A 14,700-nucleotide genomic window follows, 5' to 3' on the forward strand; every position below is an offset into this window, starting at 1 on the left:
GAGAACATTGATATTTTGTTTAAATGACATGTATATCAATTTCAAACCCCATGTTGGTCAGAAGGCTTGATTGCTAAAGCATAGGAATGTTTAATGTTTTGTTAAGGTTTTTTTTGTCAGTCAGGTGAGTTCTTTTACAATTCCTTCAAGGGAAGTAGGTATCGCTGGTTTGGCCCACATTTCTTGCCAATTCCTAACAGCCCAGAAGAGACAATCACATTGCTCTAAGTCTGGAGTCACATACAGGCCAGACCATGTGGGGATGGCAGATTCCCTTCCCTAAAGAACATTACTGAACAGGATGGTTTTCACGCCGGCTTTTAATTTCAGATTTTTATTGAATGTCGATGTTAGTGTATGCCATGGTGGGATTTAAACCCAGACCCTCAGAAGATTAGCCTGGCGTTCTGGATTGCTTAAAGCAAATAGGCATCTATCACTTGTATCATCACTGACATAATGCAAAATTGTCCTTTCGTAAAGGAACATGTTCTTTCTAATCATTAATTTGCCTTTGTTGCAATATTCTGTGAACGACATGCCACTATAAAGGGAAAGGGAAGTAGCAATGGTCACGAAGTACTGACTTATCAATACTGACTAGTGTGTATACTAGGAGAAAGTGAGGACTGCAGATGTTCCTGAAGAAGGGCTTGTGCCCGAAACGTCGATTCTCCTGCTCCTTGGATGCTGCCTGGCCTGCTGTGTTTTTCCAGCACCACATTTTTCAACTCAAGTGTGTATACTGCATTACTGTAGCTCAGAGTCCTGTAACAAATAGCAAAAAGGTCTTAAATCAAAGGAAGGGGCCATTTGCTCCTTGGTGTATACATGACTGAACACAAATTTATTGCAGCATTGTCTCCTGTGGGTCAGGAAGGGATTCAAAACATTGCTTGCTGATTGATGTGTTGCCTGAAGAAGGAAAGAACAAACAAAGAAACGAAAGGAAGAGAAAGATTTGTGTCTGTTTTACGCAACATCCCAGAGTGCTTTGTAGCCAATGAGGTACATCTGAGTGTAGATGCTATTTTAATGTAGGGTACATGGTGGCCGATTGCAATAACAAGCTCCCACAAACAGCTGTCAGATCATCTGTAACAGCTGTCAGATCATCTGCTTTTAGTTTTCTTTGTTTAGAGTTTGTGAGAAGATTTGACTGGGACAACACTACCATTATAGGGCAAGCGAAACAAAGAACAGCCAGGGAATTCCTAGAAGCTTGGCACTCATCCACAAACTCCATCAACAAACACATAGACCTGGACCCAATATACCGGCCACTACAGCGGACAGCTGAAACTGACAACCAGAAGCGGCAGGGACAGGCCACCATAAATGCCGGAGGAAACAACACAGAAGCGCTTCACAGGAGGCTCCCAAGCACTGAGGATGTCACCTAGACAGGGGACGAATCATTTGCAACAAAAACTTCCAGCTCGGCGAACAGAACCACAGCAACGAGCACCTGAGCTACAAATCTTCTCACAAACTTTGAACATGATTATATTGAATGGTGGGGCAGATTCAAGAGGTCAAAAGGCCTACTCCTGCTCCTGTCTTCTATGGTCTCTTAAGCCCAAGGAACAGCTGTTCCTGCAATGCAAAGATAGAGCTAAAATCAGCTTCAATAGACCTACAATTTCCTAGTGACTGACACCGGCTCTGAAACTGCACCTCAGTGTGAGTGTCATTGGGAGAAGGGAGATGGATTTGTTTCTGCCACCCATTCTTCTGCTCCTCCACAGGTGCTTTCTGCCTGGATCTTCAGCAAGTTTCCCCCTCTGCGCAGCCAGCCCTCCCATTCTCACACATTTGCATGGGCAGGATTGTTTTCAGTGCGCTCCAGGTCCAGATCATTCATCTCAAATGGGGTCAGAAGCCCAGATTCTGAGTAACAGTGATCTTCACTGGAACAGCCAATTAATGATCAGGTTAGTCACGTAAGCTCCCAAAGCTTGAGGGCCAGTTTGAAAGCAGCCACCATGGCAGGTATGTGAGAGGGAAGGCACCTCAAATTGGCAACATCCCCACTCCAACATTTTCAAATTTAGAGGAAAAAGTTGTTTTCATTTAAAAGAGTGAGTGGCCTTGGAGTCCCTTTCCCTCCTACCCAGAGATCCCAAGTGACTTTGACTGTGATTGCATGGCGGTTCCCATTGTTTAAGTGCCTGGTTGACTCTCTTGTAACAAGCTTGGGATTTTCTTTTTGTTTGAGCTCTCCTGGCTCTAGGAGTCATACCAGGAACCCTCCATCCATTTGCGATTATCCAAATCCGGGAAAGTGGACCAGGATTGCTGCATTATGGGAGGTGTGGTGAGAAATCTTGACCCAGCAAAATCTAGCCAATGAAGGGAAAATCCTCATCCAATGCCCACACTATACTATAATAAAAGGCTTCTGGATGGGTATGTGAATAGGAAGGGTTTAGAGGGATATGGGCAAGTCCTGGCAAATGGCACTAGATTAGTTTGGGATATCTGGTTGGCATGAACGTGTTGGACCGAAGTCTCAGTCCTGTACATCGCTTTGATTCTTTTAGATTTAGATTACTTAGAATGTGGAAACAGGCTCTTCGGCCCAACAAGTTCACACTGACCCTCCGAAGCGTAACCCACCCAGACCCATTTTCCTACATTTACCCCTTCACCTAACACTACGGGCAATTTAGCATGGCCAATTCACCTAACCTGCACATTTTTGGATTGTGGGAGGAAACCGGAGCACCCGGAGGAAACCCACGCAGACAAGGGGAGAATGTGCAAACTCCACACAGAGATTCACCTGAGGCAGGAATTGAACCTGGATCTCTGGCACTGTGAGGCAGCAGTGCTAACTGCCGTGCCACTGTGCCGCCCACGATTCTATGAGTATTCTTCAGGGGAAGAAAAAGTCACATCATTGCCTGGACAATATAAAAGTTTGCAGAAAGAGATCAGTACAATGGACTAAACAAGTTAATAGTTAATGAGTTAATTATACATGGACACAAATTATAACATGTGCACAAATCTTTGAATGTGTGAAGATCGGTTAAGAAGCATAAAAAAGCATAAATGACCTTGGGCTTTAATAATAGGTGGACATGTGTACAAAGCAAGGAAATTATGACGAATCTTTATCAAGCATTGCTTCAACCTTAAAAGGAGTATGGTGACCAGGCTGGGTGTCACATTTTATGAAGGATGTGATGGTTTCAGAGAGGATGCAAAAACAGCTGGAAGAATGATTCCAGGGATCAGAGCCTTCAGTTACATGGATAGATTGGAAAAAATGAAATAGAAGTCGAGAAAATAGAGGTTTTCAAAACCATGAGAGCTCTGCACAGAGTAGATAGGGAGCAATGGACATTGATTGCAAGGTTGAGAGCTTGGGAGACAATCATTTAATGTGAATGGCAAAATAACCAATAATGACATATGGAAAAACCTTTTTGCCTGGTGAGTGGCTAGGCTTGAGAATGCACTGCCTCGGTGTGTGAAGGAGGCAGATTCACTAGTGGCCTTCAGATAGGAATTGGATAAACTCCTGAAGAGAGAAAGTTTGCAAATCCATGGGTGGGGGCAGAGGAGTGGGACTGGCTGAATTGTTTCTGCAGAGACCAGCACAGATGTGATGGGTTAAATAGCATGCAACAATTCTATGCTGCTAGACCAGTGAAGGCCTTTCTGTAGCGTGGTGTATGCATTAATGCAATACTAACAGCATGTATCTCCATCTTTTCCTTCCAGTTCCTCCGGTGAGGCCACGCCTTTCATCCTGTATCTCTCACTGGACTTCATTTTTGACACAAAGCATGATTTGTAATTGGGATTCAGGACCTGAAACATATCTAGAAACAAACTTCACACTATATATATCAGAGTGAGTAATCAGATTCAGATTTTACCATCGTTCTTTCAAAATTGGATGTTGATAACGAAACCTCTCAAACCCAAAGCAAAATCAACCATTCTCCATTCATGTTTATTTAACCTGAGGGTCAGAACGCCTCAGGTGAGGGGAGAGGTTGAGAATGACAATCCTTCTGGCGTGGAAATTGGAATCACACTAACTGGCTGTCCTGCCAACTGAGCTAACCATTCCCAGCTGGTTTGTGATGCAGAGTGATGCCAACAGCGTGGATTCAGATCCAGCACTGGCTGACGTTAGGTATAATGAAGGGCTCCTCCTCAACCTCTCCCCTTGGCTTCAGATGTGGTGACCCTTATTAAACCACCACCAGTCATCTCTCTCTAAAGAGAGAGCAGCCCTATGGTCTGGTTAAAAACATAGTCACTTCTAATACAAATTTAATTAATGATATGATGAAATTAATTGCTTTTAAATCATATTTTTGGATGTTTAGGTTTTTTTAAACAGATGAACCATACTTTTTCCATCATGGCAACTGTCACATTATCCTCAAACACTCACAGGTTAAGATTTAGATTAGATTCCCTACAGTGGAAACAGGCCCTTCAGCCGAACAACTCCACACCGATCCTCCGAGGAGTAACCCACCCAGACCCATTTCCCTTTGACTAATGCACCTCACTCTATGGGCAATTTAACATGGCCAATTCATCTGAACTGCACATCTTTGGACTGTGGGAGGAAACCCACGCAAACACAGGGAGAATGTGCAAACTCCACAAAGGCAGTCATCTGAGGCTGGAATCGAACCTGTGAGGCAGCAATGCTAACCACTGAGCCATCGTGCCGCCCTTAAAAAAATATAGAACGCTTCCCGAATTTGCATGTCTTCCTTGCGCAGGGACCATGCTAATTTTCTCTGTATCGTTCCAATTTTAGTATATGTGCTGTCGAAGCTATAGCATAAATGCAGATTATAGAGAGACAGTGGTGTAATGGTAAAGTCAGTGGAATTCCAAACTAATGTTCTTAGAACACACATTCAACCCTCCCCCCCCCACCCCACCCCACCCCCAGACAACCACCTGATGCAGGAGCAGCGCTCCAAAAGCTAGTGTGCTTCCAATTAAACCTGTTGGACTATAACCTGGTGTTGTATGATCTTTAACTTTGTACACCCCAGTCCAACAGTGGCATCTCCAAATCATTATTATTTTAAATTCCAAAGGTGGCATTGCTTCTTCAGCAGATGTGAAGGAGAAAACAATCCGGGCAGCAGATGGTTTTCTAATTCTCTTGCTAGCAGTTGTTATCATAATTCCACCTGATACCTTGACAAATCCTTGCGGTCACACAGCAACCAAAAGAATACATAATTATAAGTTTAAATGCAAACTTCACAGTAATCTTTACCTGAATAAAACCAGTGTTGTAATCCTTCATACTGCTTTTAGCCATCGTCTAAGACTTCTGCAAGTGTTCCTTTCAATAACAGTTTAGTTTCTAATTGACAAAAGTTAACTCTTCTGTTGTAATAAGTACACAAAGTTACCAGTTCATCTTGGAAACAGATTATTCTAAAGGAGTGGATCCAGTCTGATGTTAATTTGTACCATAAATGTACATCATTGAGAATGTAAATGGAGAGAGATCAGGAAACATTAGAAAAATATTTGTAAGCACTTTGTCTCCATGTGTGGTCAGGGCCTGAATGTTATGTGCCTTAGCCAGGGAATCCCATCTAACAGGTGGGTTTGAGCCTTAAGCTAAACTCAATAATATGAGAATTGATTGGTGCCCAGATCAGAATCCTGCCTGCGATATTTTAATAATTAAGGATTAGTTGAATTCTTTCAAAGCTAAGTTGCTCTCATAGATTACCCTGCCTGCACCTTAATACAAGTGGGGTGAGAAACTGATTTTTTAGAAGGATTGCAAGAAAGAGGGGGTAGTATCTTCAGGGGGTACACTTTGCACATCAGCAACATTTCCACAGAGGATGACATGTGGGCTTTAACCCAGCTTCCCCCTCCACCCATCTTTCATCTCCACCCCCACCCACTCGCTGACACCTGCTCACCCAATATCCCTGCCTTGCCTGGGTGAAGGGATCCATGTAGCCTCCATCCAGCCAATGCTTGTAGTGCTGGCAGTACCCATCGATGCCCCCAGGGTGTTAGGGTTGTGTGGCAGGTTTCTTATTGATCTGCCAGCTAGCTGCCAAGTTTCCTTCCTGGGCGGGGGAGTAGTCTCCTTTCCCCTTCTTAAATTCTTCCCCAGATCTTCAGTCAATGTTAACTCAGCACAGAACTACAGACTCATTATAATTCAATTAAATATTGTGCCATTTACAAATTCTTAGTATCTAATGAATGTAACAAATGGTTAGCTACTCTTTTTGGTCAGTACTCTCTCTTAGAAGTGCACCCTATCACTGCTACAATTTTATGAATGTGTATCTGTCATCTGGAGTGTCTTGGCTTTGTTAGCTGCCCCAGTCCTTCCCACTGGTACTAGTTGAGCTGCTGATACCACCTGGGGAAGGATGCCCACACAAAGTCTTCAGCAGTAGAGAGGTCAATCTTTATGAACAGTTAATAGGATTATTGCATATTCCCTGATAAATAGATAGGTTACACCTGAGATGGATGAGTGTCTCCTGTGATACAGCCAGAGTCAATTTCAAACTAAGTACCCATTACTCCTTGACAACATGCTATTAACATTAAGAACAATCACTGTAGTGAAGAGATGGAGGAAACCTTAACTCCACCCTCCCAAACAACTGCCCATCACAAGTTGCCAAGTCATCAGGCCTCTGAAAGCAGGGTGGTGGAAGAGAGACCTGGATGTATGGGCCTATGTATAGGAGTGTCAATGGAGTGGAGGGGGAAACTGTTTAATTAAATTGTAAAGCAAATTACCATTTAACTAGGTTTTACAAGACAGAAACCACACCTGCAAGATTGGCCTATTAAGGCATGCCCACTTTTAAACCAATCTCCAATGATTTAAAGAGCACTCAGAGCTCCACAGTAGCCATCGCTACCTCAGAGCTTGTGACATCAAAATGTCAGCTGATGACCACATTTAGCATTGCCCCTCATAGTTTAGGAAGCCTGGCCTTAGCTTCTCCCAGGAATAATCCTATATATCATGATAGGCAGAGCTTATCTTGTGATGTCAAGTCTAACTGCCTTATATAACATTCCCCACATCTCTATTTTTAAACCTGCCTCCACAATAACTTTGTTCATCTTTTGTAGCAAACATTTTCATTGTTTCAATTACCCTTTAGTTCCTTATCACTCCATTTTATCCATTTACGAACTTTCTTCATTTGCTCAAGTTGCAAAAATTCCTTGTTATTGATGAGGGCAGAGCGGTAGATGTGATCTATATGGACTTCAGTAAGATGTTTGACAAGGTTCCCCATGGGAGACTGATTAGTAAGGTTAGATCGCGATGAATACAGGGAGATCAAGCCATTTGGATACAGAACTGGCTCAAAGGTAGAAGTCAGAGGGCGGTGGTGGAGGGTTGTTTTTCAGACTGGAGGCCTGTAACCAGTGAAGTGCCACAAGGATCTGTGCTGGGTCCTCTACTGTTTGTCATTTACATAAATGATTTGGATGCGAGCATAAGAGGTACAGTTAGTAAGTTTGCAGATGACACCAAAATTGGAGGTGTAGTGGACAGTGAAGAGGGTTACCTCAGATTACAACAGGACCTTCACCTGGTCGGCCAATGGGCTGAGAAGTGGTAGATGGAGTTTAATTCAGATAAATGCGAGGTGCTGCATTTTTGGGAAAGCAATTCGTAGCAGGATCTATATGCTTAATGGTAAGGTCCTAGGGAGTGTTGCTGAACAAAGAGACCTTAGAGTGCAGATTCATAGCTCCTTGAAAATGGAGTCGCAGGTAGATAGGATAGTGAAGGTATGCTTTCCTTTATTGGTCAGAGTATTGAGTACAGGAGTTGGGAGGTCATGTTGCGGTTGTACAGGACATTGGTTAGGCCACTGTTGGAATATTGCATGCAATTCTGGTCTCCTTCCTATCGGAAAGATGTTGTGAAACTTGAAAGGGTTCAGAAAAGATTTACAAAGATGTTGCCAGGGTTGGAGGATTTGAGCTATGGGGAGAGGCTGAACAGGCTGGGGCTGTTTTACCTGGAGCTTCGGAGGCTGAGAGGTGACCATATAGAGGTTTACGAAATTATGAGGGGCTTGGATAGGGTAAACAGGCAAAGTCTTTTCCCTGGGGTCAGGGAGTCCAGAACCAGAGGGCATAGGTTTAGGGTGAGAGGGGAAAGATATAAAAGAAACCTAAGGGGCAACTTTTTCACACAGAGGGTGGTACATGTATGGAATGAGCTGCCAGAGGAAGTGGTGGAGGCTGGTACAATTGCAACATTTAAACGGCATCTGGATGGGTATATGAATAGGAAGGGTTTGGAGGTATATGGGCTGGGTGCTGGCAGGTGGGAGTAGATTGGGTTGGGATATCTGGTCGGCATGGACGGGTTGGACCGAAGGGTCTGTTTCCATGCAGTACATCTCTATGACTCTATGACTCTAAATTATTAAAGATTGAAGGAATAAAGAAACACTGAAGGAGCTGAGGACTTCCACGATTTTGGGATGGGAAAGGATGGGTTTGATGAGGTGACGGGACAAGAAACCTTGATTTCAACATGGTGAAGATGTAGATGAGAGAAGCTACAGACAGCACAGTTTTTTGGAGCTTAAAAGAAAAAGCAGTAAGGAATATCAGGAACATAGATGTTAATGATTTCTAAAAGGTAAAGATAAGAAAGATTGCAATTGAAGAAAAAGATTTAAGTTGAACAATGTCAGGAGGGTCACCTACGAGGCAATTATCTTTTACTTGTATTTTTTTAAGGAGTGCAATGAAGGTGTGAGACAATTAGCTATAAATTTACAATGATTCGCTCCAATTGAAGCTAAACAACATAAAATTATCTTGCTTACTAATTTTTTGCACTGATTAGACAGACAGTACACATCACCTAAGGAGTAGGTTTTCATAGCATCTCCCACCTGTCTGCCATTTACCTTTGGTGGAATGTTTTGGCCATATTTTCCATCAGAATAAAACACCACAAAAGCTTTGAAAAAAATTACGACTTTATTCTATGGAAGTTATATCTTGTAATCCTGTGAATTTAGTGCAGCAGCTTTCAGTGACACTGGAGGTCATGTCCAAGTCACAATTTAATGGCCTTGGAGTAGAACTTGGAGGTGAGTAGTGTCCTCATATATCTGCTGGCCTTGTTCTACCAAGTCGTGAATGTTATGGGCTTTGGTGGTGATGCCAAAGAAGTCTTAGTGACTTGCTGCAGTATATCCTGTACATTGCATTAGAATGCGACCATCAATTATGGATGTCAAAGCCCTTGAATTAGATGGCAAACAAACAACTTTTTTTTAACCTGAACAGTGCACAGTCTCTTGAGTGTGACACATGAAGGTTTGTGACTTGGGGAGTTAGGCAGTGAACTGCTTTCCACAGATTCCATACCCTGTAATCTGTTTTAATGACTGTTGCTTTTAATGTAGCTTGTTCAGTTTTGTGTGCATACTTAGTGCATATGTCTGGACTTTAATCTAAAGTGTTTGATTTCTTTTCTGTTTCAGAATGATTGGGAACTGCAGTATAAGATATTTAGACCCAAGGAATTGTACTACAAACAAGACCAAAAATTCATGTATGGTTCTTGTTTCAAATTTGGCTTCTTACCATGACATCTGGGTGACTGCTACAAATGAGTTTGGCTCAGAGACATCCAGCCACATGTGTCTTGATGGCATGCTAATAGGTAATAACAGAGATGGTTCATCAGGCATTAACTGGTGTTAAATGATAATTGTTAATTATTTTTATTAACTTTTGACAAGAACAGATATTTTGGTTTATGTCAGATTCAATAGAATGCATTACATTAAAAAACAGCTAATTCACTCTGGAATTGAGAGTGCATTATAGTTTAGTTCTGTACGTTTGCTGAAAATAAATTAATATTGCAAAGTAAATTAATCTTGAGCTATATTAGATTTTCAACTAATAAAAACTAAATTGCAAAACTTTTATTGAAGACTAAATTGCAAAATTGAAGACTAAATTGTAAAACAGGGCAGGCAGTAACCTAGTGGTATTATCGCTGGACTCTGAATCCAGAAAGGCGAAAGTGAGAACTGTAGATGCTGGAGATTAGAGTCGAGAGTGTGGTGCTGGAAATGCACAGCAGGTCAGGCAACATCCGAGGAGCAGGACAATCGACATTTCGGGCAAAAACTCTTCATCAGAAATGAGGCTGGGAACCTCGGGGGTGGAGAGATAAATGGGAGCGGTGGGGCTGGGGGGAAGGTAGCTGAGAGTGCAATAGGTGGATAGAGGTGGGGGTAAGGGTGATAGGTCGGAGGGCAGGGTGGAGTGGATAGGTGGGAAGGGAGATGGACAGGTGGGACAGGTCATGAGGGTGGTGCTGAGCTGGAAGATTGGAACTGGAATAAGATGGGGGGAGGGGAAATGAGGAAGCTGGTGAAATCCACATTGATGCCATGCAGTTGGAAGGTCCCGAAGCAGAAGATGAGGTGTTCTTCCTCCAGGCATCGGGTGGTTAAGGAGTGGCGATGGAGGAGGCCCAGGACCTGCATGTCCTCGGCAGAGTGGGAGGAAAAGTTGAAGTGTTCGGCCACGGGGCGTTGGGGTTGGTTGGTGCGGTGTCCCGGAGATGGTCTCTGAAGCATTCTGCAAGTGAGCATCCTGTCTTCCCAATGTAGAGGAGACCGCATCGGGAGCAACAGATACAGTAAATGACATGTGTGGAAGTGCAGGTGAAACTTTGAATGTAGAAGGCTCCTTTGGGGTCTTGGGCAGAGGTGAGGGGGAGGTGTGGGCGCAGGTTTTGCAATTCCTGCAGTGGCAGGGGAGGGTGCCGGGAGGGAAGGGTGGGATGTTGGGCGTTGTGTACCTGACGAGGCAGTCGTGAGGAAACGGTCCTTATGGAAAGCGACCTGACGAGGCAGTTGTGGAGGGAACAGTCTTTACCAGCTAATATTCTCGGGACTTGGATTCAAATCCCACCACGGCAGATGGTCGAATTTGAATTCAATAAAGAATCTGGAATTAAGAGTCCACTGATGACTATGAAACCATTGCTGATAGTTGGAAAAACCCATCTGGGTCCCTAATGTCCTATAGGGAAGGAAACTGCCATCCTTAACAGGTCTGGCCTCCATGTGACTCCAGACCCACAGCAATGTGGTTGACTCTTACCTGTTCTCTGGGAAATTAGGAATGGGCAATAAATGCTAGTCTAACCAGAGATGCCCATGTTCCATGAGTGAATTTTTAAAAAATGTTTATTCTACAATCAGAAATCAGTAGCTTCATTACAGTACTGCTTTTATTAGAAGTGATTCTTTAATATGCTACATTTGTTGGTTTTAAAGTGTTAGGAAATAAGAAATAAGCATGGGAGTGAGCCACATGTCTCTTCAGCAAGATGACTTTCCTAAATGTTTGCGATGGGTAAATCTGGAATTATGTTGGCCTCACATGAAAGCCCATCTAACGAACTGAAAGCTAGTTGCACTGATCTGCTGACTAGAACAAAAGCAAAGCAAACAGGCTGGTCGCTTGGTGGAAAAATACAGCTCACTTCCAGTTCGTGTTTAATTCAATGAGCGGTGCTAACATCAACTTCATGTGACACCTGTTGTTGGTTTTATAATCTACTGTTGTATGCTGTTGTACTGTTATAGCAGTGCACTACAGCAACTTTACATTTATTATTATAATATGTTTTTAACAGCTAAATAAATTATAATAACTAATATTTTCTAACTAGTTATCCCATATTAAGTGTCAACAAGTTTCTAATAAGGGTTGGCTTTGAATCCATAATGTCAGGAGAGTGAATGGTCTGTGTTAGTCCATTATAGACAGATCTCATCATTCCCTAGAAAAAGGAAATTTTCTTATTGAAGTTGATCTTAAGTCACATTTGCTGTAATAAAATAAATTGAACAATATCTGGTCTGATAAAAGCAAAATAATGTGGATGCTGGAAACCTGAAGCAAAAAGCAGGAAGTGCTGGAGAAATTCAGTAGATCTGGCAGCATCTGTGGATAGAGATTTTGAGTCTGGTATGACTATTCGACTGAATATCTGATCTGAGCCAGTGTTTGAGGCATTCATGTTCCGTTCTTATTGATTACTGTGTTAAAGCATTTATGGCACAGAATAGAAACAGTATGAATTGAAGTCAATTGGAGAAAGTTAGTTAAAGTTAGTTATTGGATTCATAATAGAATATCATGAAGAAAGATAATGAGCAACATAAATAAGTTATGGCACCATTTGTAATTAGCGTTATGGGAAATGGGGATAAGGTAGAAGGATTGTGTTGCGATACAAAATCAACAATCAGCTTACTGCATGGTAGAGCAGACTTGTAAGGCCCCATTGGCCTATAGCTGTCCCTCTTTCGTATGTTCTTCTCTCTCTCCTGTCTCTCTCGCTCTCTCATACTTCAAGTGTCATGGCTTGAAAGAGAATTCTAACAATGGACTTTTGTGTTGGTCCTTGGTTCTGTTTGGCAATTACTGCAGTGTGGCATCCGAGTAACAGAAGAGTCAATGCTTCAGGCGTCAACTCTCCTGCTCCTTGGATGCTGCCTGACCTGCAGTGCTTTTCTAGCATTGCACTTTAATGACTCTGACTCTCCAGCATCTGCAGTCTTCACTTTCTCCAAGTTACTTCAGAGGGGTTTACCATTGCCTTCTGCACACAGCTGACCAGTGGTCTCTTCTGTTCTTGCTACCTAACGTTGCTTAGTGTTGGGAAGATCTACAAGTTGATCTGCTTAGCCTCATTATGAACACACTTTCCATGGCCATCAAGACCTGGAGTGGAATTTGAACACAGAGGCAGCAGCACTACTACAATGCAAAACCTCACATGTTCTTAGAACCATTACGTCATAAGTCGAAAGAATAACACTCAAAGTCATAAACTGGACAAACTTTTAATGGATGCTGTTTCTCATTCTTCTTGCACATGCTATCTGTCTTGTTGACATATTTTCAAGATGGATGCTTAAATTTCTTTGCTCTCTTGCACTGTTTCTATCCATGACATCACTGTCACTGTCTGAATCTCCAAAAATGCTGACTTCAGCATCACCAACAAGCACTGGCACTTTCTCATTGTTGTTTCCATTTGTGGAAACTATTGTTTTTTATTTGTATCCTCATCGTCTGCATCTCCTGCAACTCAACTCACAGTTGCACTGCTTTCACCTCCTTTTTCCTTTATATGGTTTGCTAGGCTTCCCTCTCCACCCAGCTTTACTTCTGCAATATGGATTTCTCCCCTCAATTTGTCTATACCTCTCCCTTGACAGAGCAGCAGGCTTTGTCTGTAGTTCACCAAGTTGCCTCATCTGAAAGATTGCCTCCGAGACTCCTGCTGTTTACAGTTAGATAGACCTAGATTCTGTCATACTACTTAGTTAACCTCAGCTTCTGTTGTACTGAGAGCAAATGTGGGGCTGTGCAATTGTCCATGCATAGTCTGTAATGCAGCTGGTATTTTCAAAGGGTCATCCAACATTAAGTGATCTACACTATTCAGTAATTTTCCCCTCAACGTATGTAACCTGCAAGATTGGATCACCTGATCCATTTCTTGATTATTCCATTATTTTTCTGTGTTTTAAGATGGCGCCAGAGAGTGGCGACACTATAGTACAACACTTGTCACTGTATTTTTTGTAACAAGATACACACGACAATAAATAAAACAAATGTATATTCATCCATCTGATTCCTGTCTCCATCAAATCACAGATTAACTTCTGTTTGCTTCCTCCTTCTATTTCACTTCATGGAAAATTATGCCTTTTGAGTAAGGCAACACCATGTAATGGTCTTCTAAATCGTTCACTGCACATTCACAATCCACCTTTGTCTAGTGTTAGGCAACTCCGCACTGAATCTTCCTCACTGAAGCACTGCATTAAGCAGCAATAAGTCCCATCACTGTTCTTTGAGCTACTGTCAGCACATCTAAAAACAAACCACAGATGTTTCAAACTCCACCTGACAGTACTGGGATCACACAAACGATCAAATGGCTCAGTTCCGCAGATGACAAGTTTATTAAAAACCGTGACACAATCCTATTGTTTCCCTGTGTTCTCTTCTTTAATTTTGCCCTCATCACCAACATCACATCTCAGGTTGAAAGAACCCCACTCAAATTCACAAGTTTAATAACCTTTTTGATGGGGATGCTTTTCAACCTTCTTGCATGTGCAGAGCACTCCTTATTGCACTGTATCTGAGTATGATAAGATATCTAATACTCAGGTAATCATCAAGACAGGCACTAATGCAAAACAACACACAAAATAACCAAAAGAACTGCAGGTGCTGAAAATGACACACAAAAACAGAAATTGATGGAGAAACTCAGCAGTTTCAACAGTACCCTTGGAGAGAGAATGTTTCAGGTCCAGTGACCCTTCTTCAGAAAGTGGCTGACATTGTTGAAAGGCCATCAGATTGGATACCTGGCAGTGCTGTTTTGAAATTAACAATCGTGTATGCTGAGCTAAGGGTTTGCTCTATCATGAAGTGCAGCAAGACTATAAACACTTCCATTATGAATATATGTTCAGCTGTGCTGCATTTACATAGAGAGGAAAATTCACCTAATATCAGAGATCAACTCCATAGGGCTGTTTATCTGAAATGCACTTCCCTGCAGTGAACTAATACTATAAAATGGTAAGTGCAAAATTACTCACATAT

The 14,700-nt window shown here is 42.3% G+C and overlaps 1 protein-coding gene and 1 non-coding gene across 5 annotated transcripts in view; one reads left to right on the forward strand and one right to left on the reverse strand.

The window, feature by feature from the left end:
• LOC122565377 (interleukin-6 receptor subunit beta-like) overlaps positions 1-14,700 on the forward strand; it is a 109,657-nt gene that overhangs the window by 67,816 nt on the left and 27,141 nt on the right. For all 4 annotated transcript variants that reach the window (XM_043721289.1, XM_043721288.1, XM_043721290.1 and 1 more), the window contains 2 exons: positions 3,733-3,865; positions 9,516-9,697. In XM_043721289.1, the coding sequence (XP_043577224.1) occupies positions 3,733-3,865; positions 9,516-9,697 (315 nt within the window). The remainder of the gene's footprint in view (positions 1-3,732; positions 3,866-9,515; positions 9,698-14,700) is intronic.
• On the reverse strand, positions 4,713-4,821 carry LOC122539225. Its single transcript, XR_006309004.1, has one exon. It is a non-coding gene; the product is annotated as a U6 spliceosomal RNA (small nuclear RNA).

Source organism: Chiloscyllium plagiosum, chromosome 31 (assembly GCF_004010195.1).
Source record: "Chiloscyllium plagiosum isolate BGI_BamShark_2017 chromosome 31, ASM401019v2, whole genome shotgun sequence".
Classification (NCBI taxonomy): Eukaryota; Metazoa; Chordata; class Chondrichthyes; order Orectolobiformes; family Hemiscylliidae; genus Chiloscyllium; species Chiloscyllium plagiosum.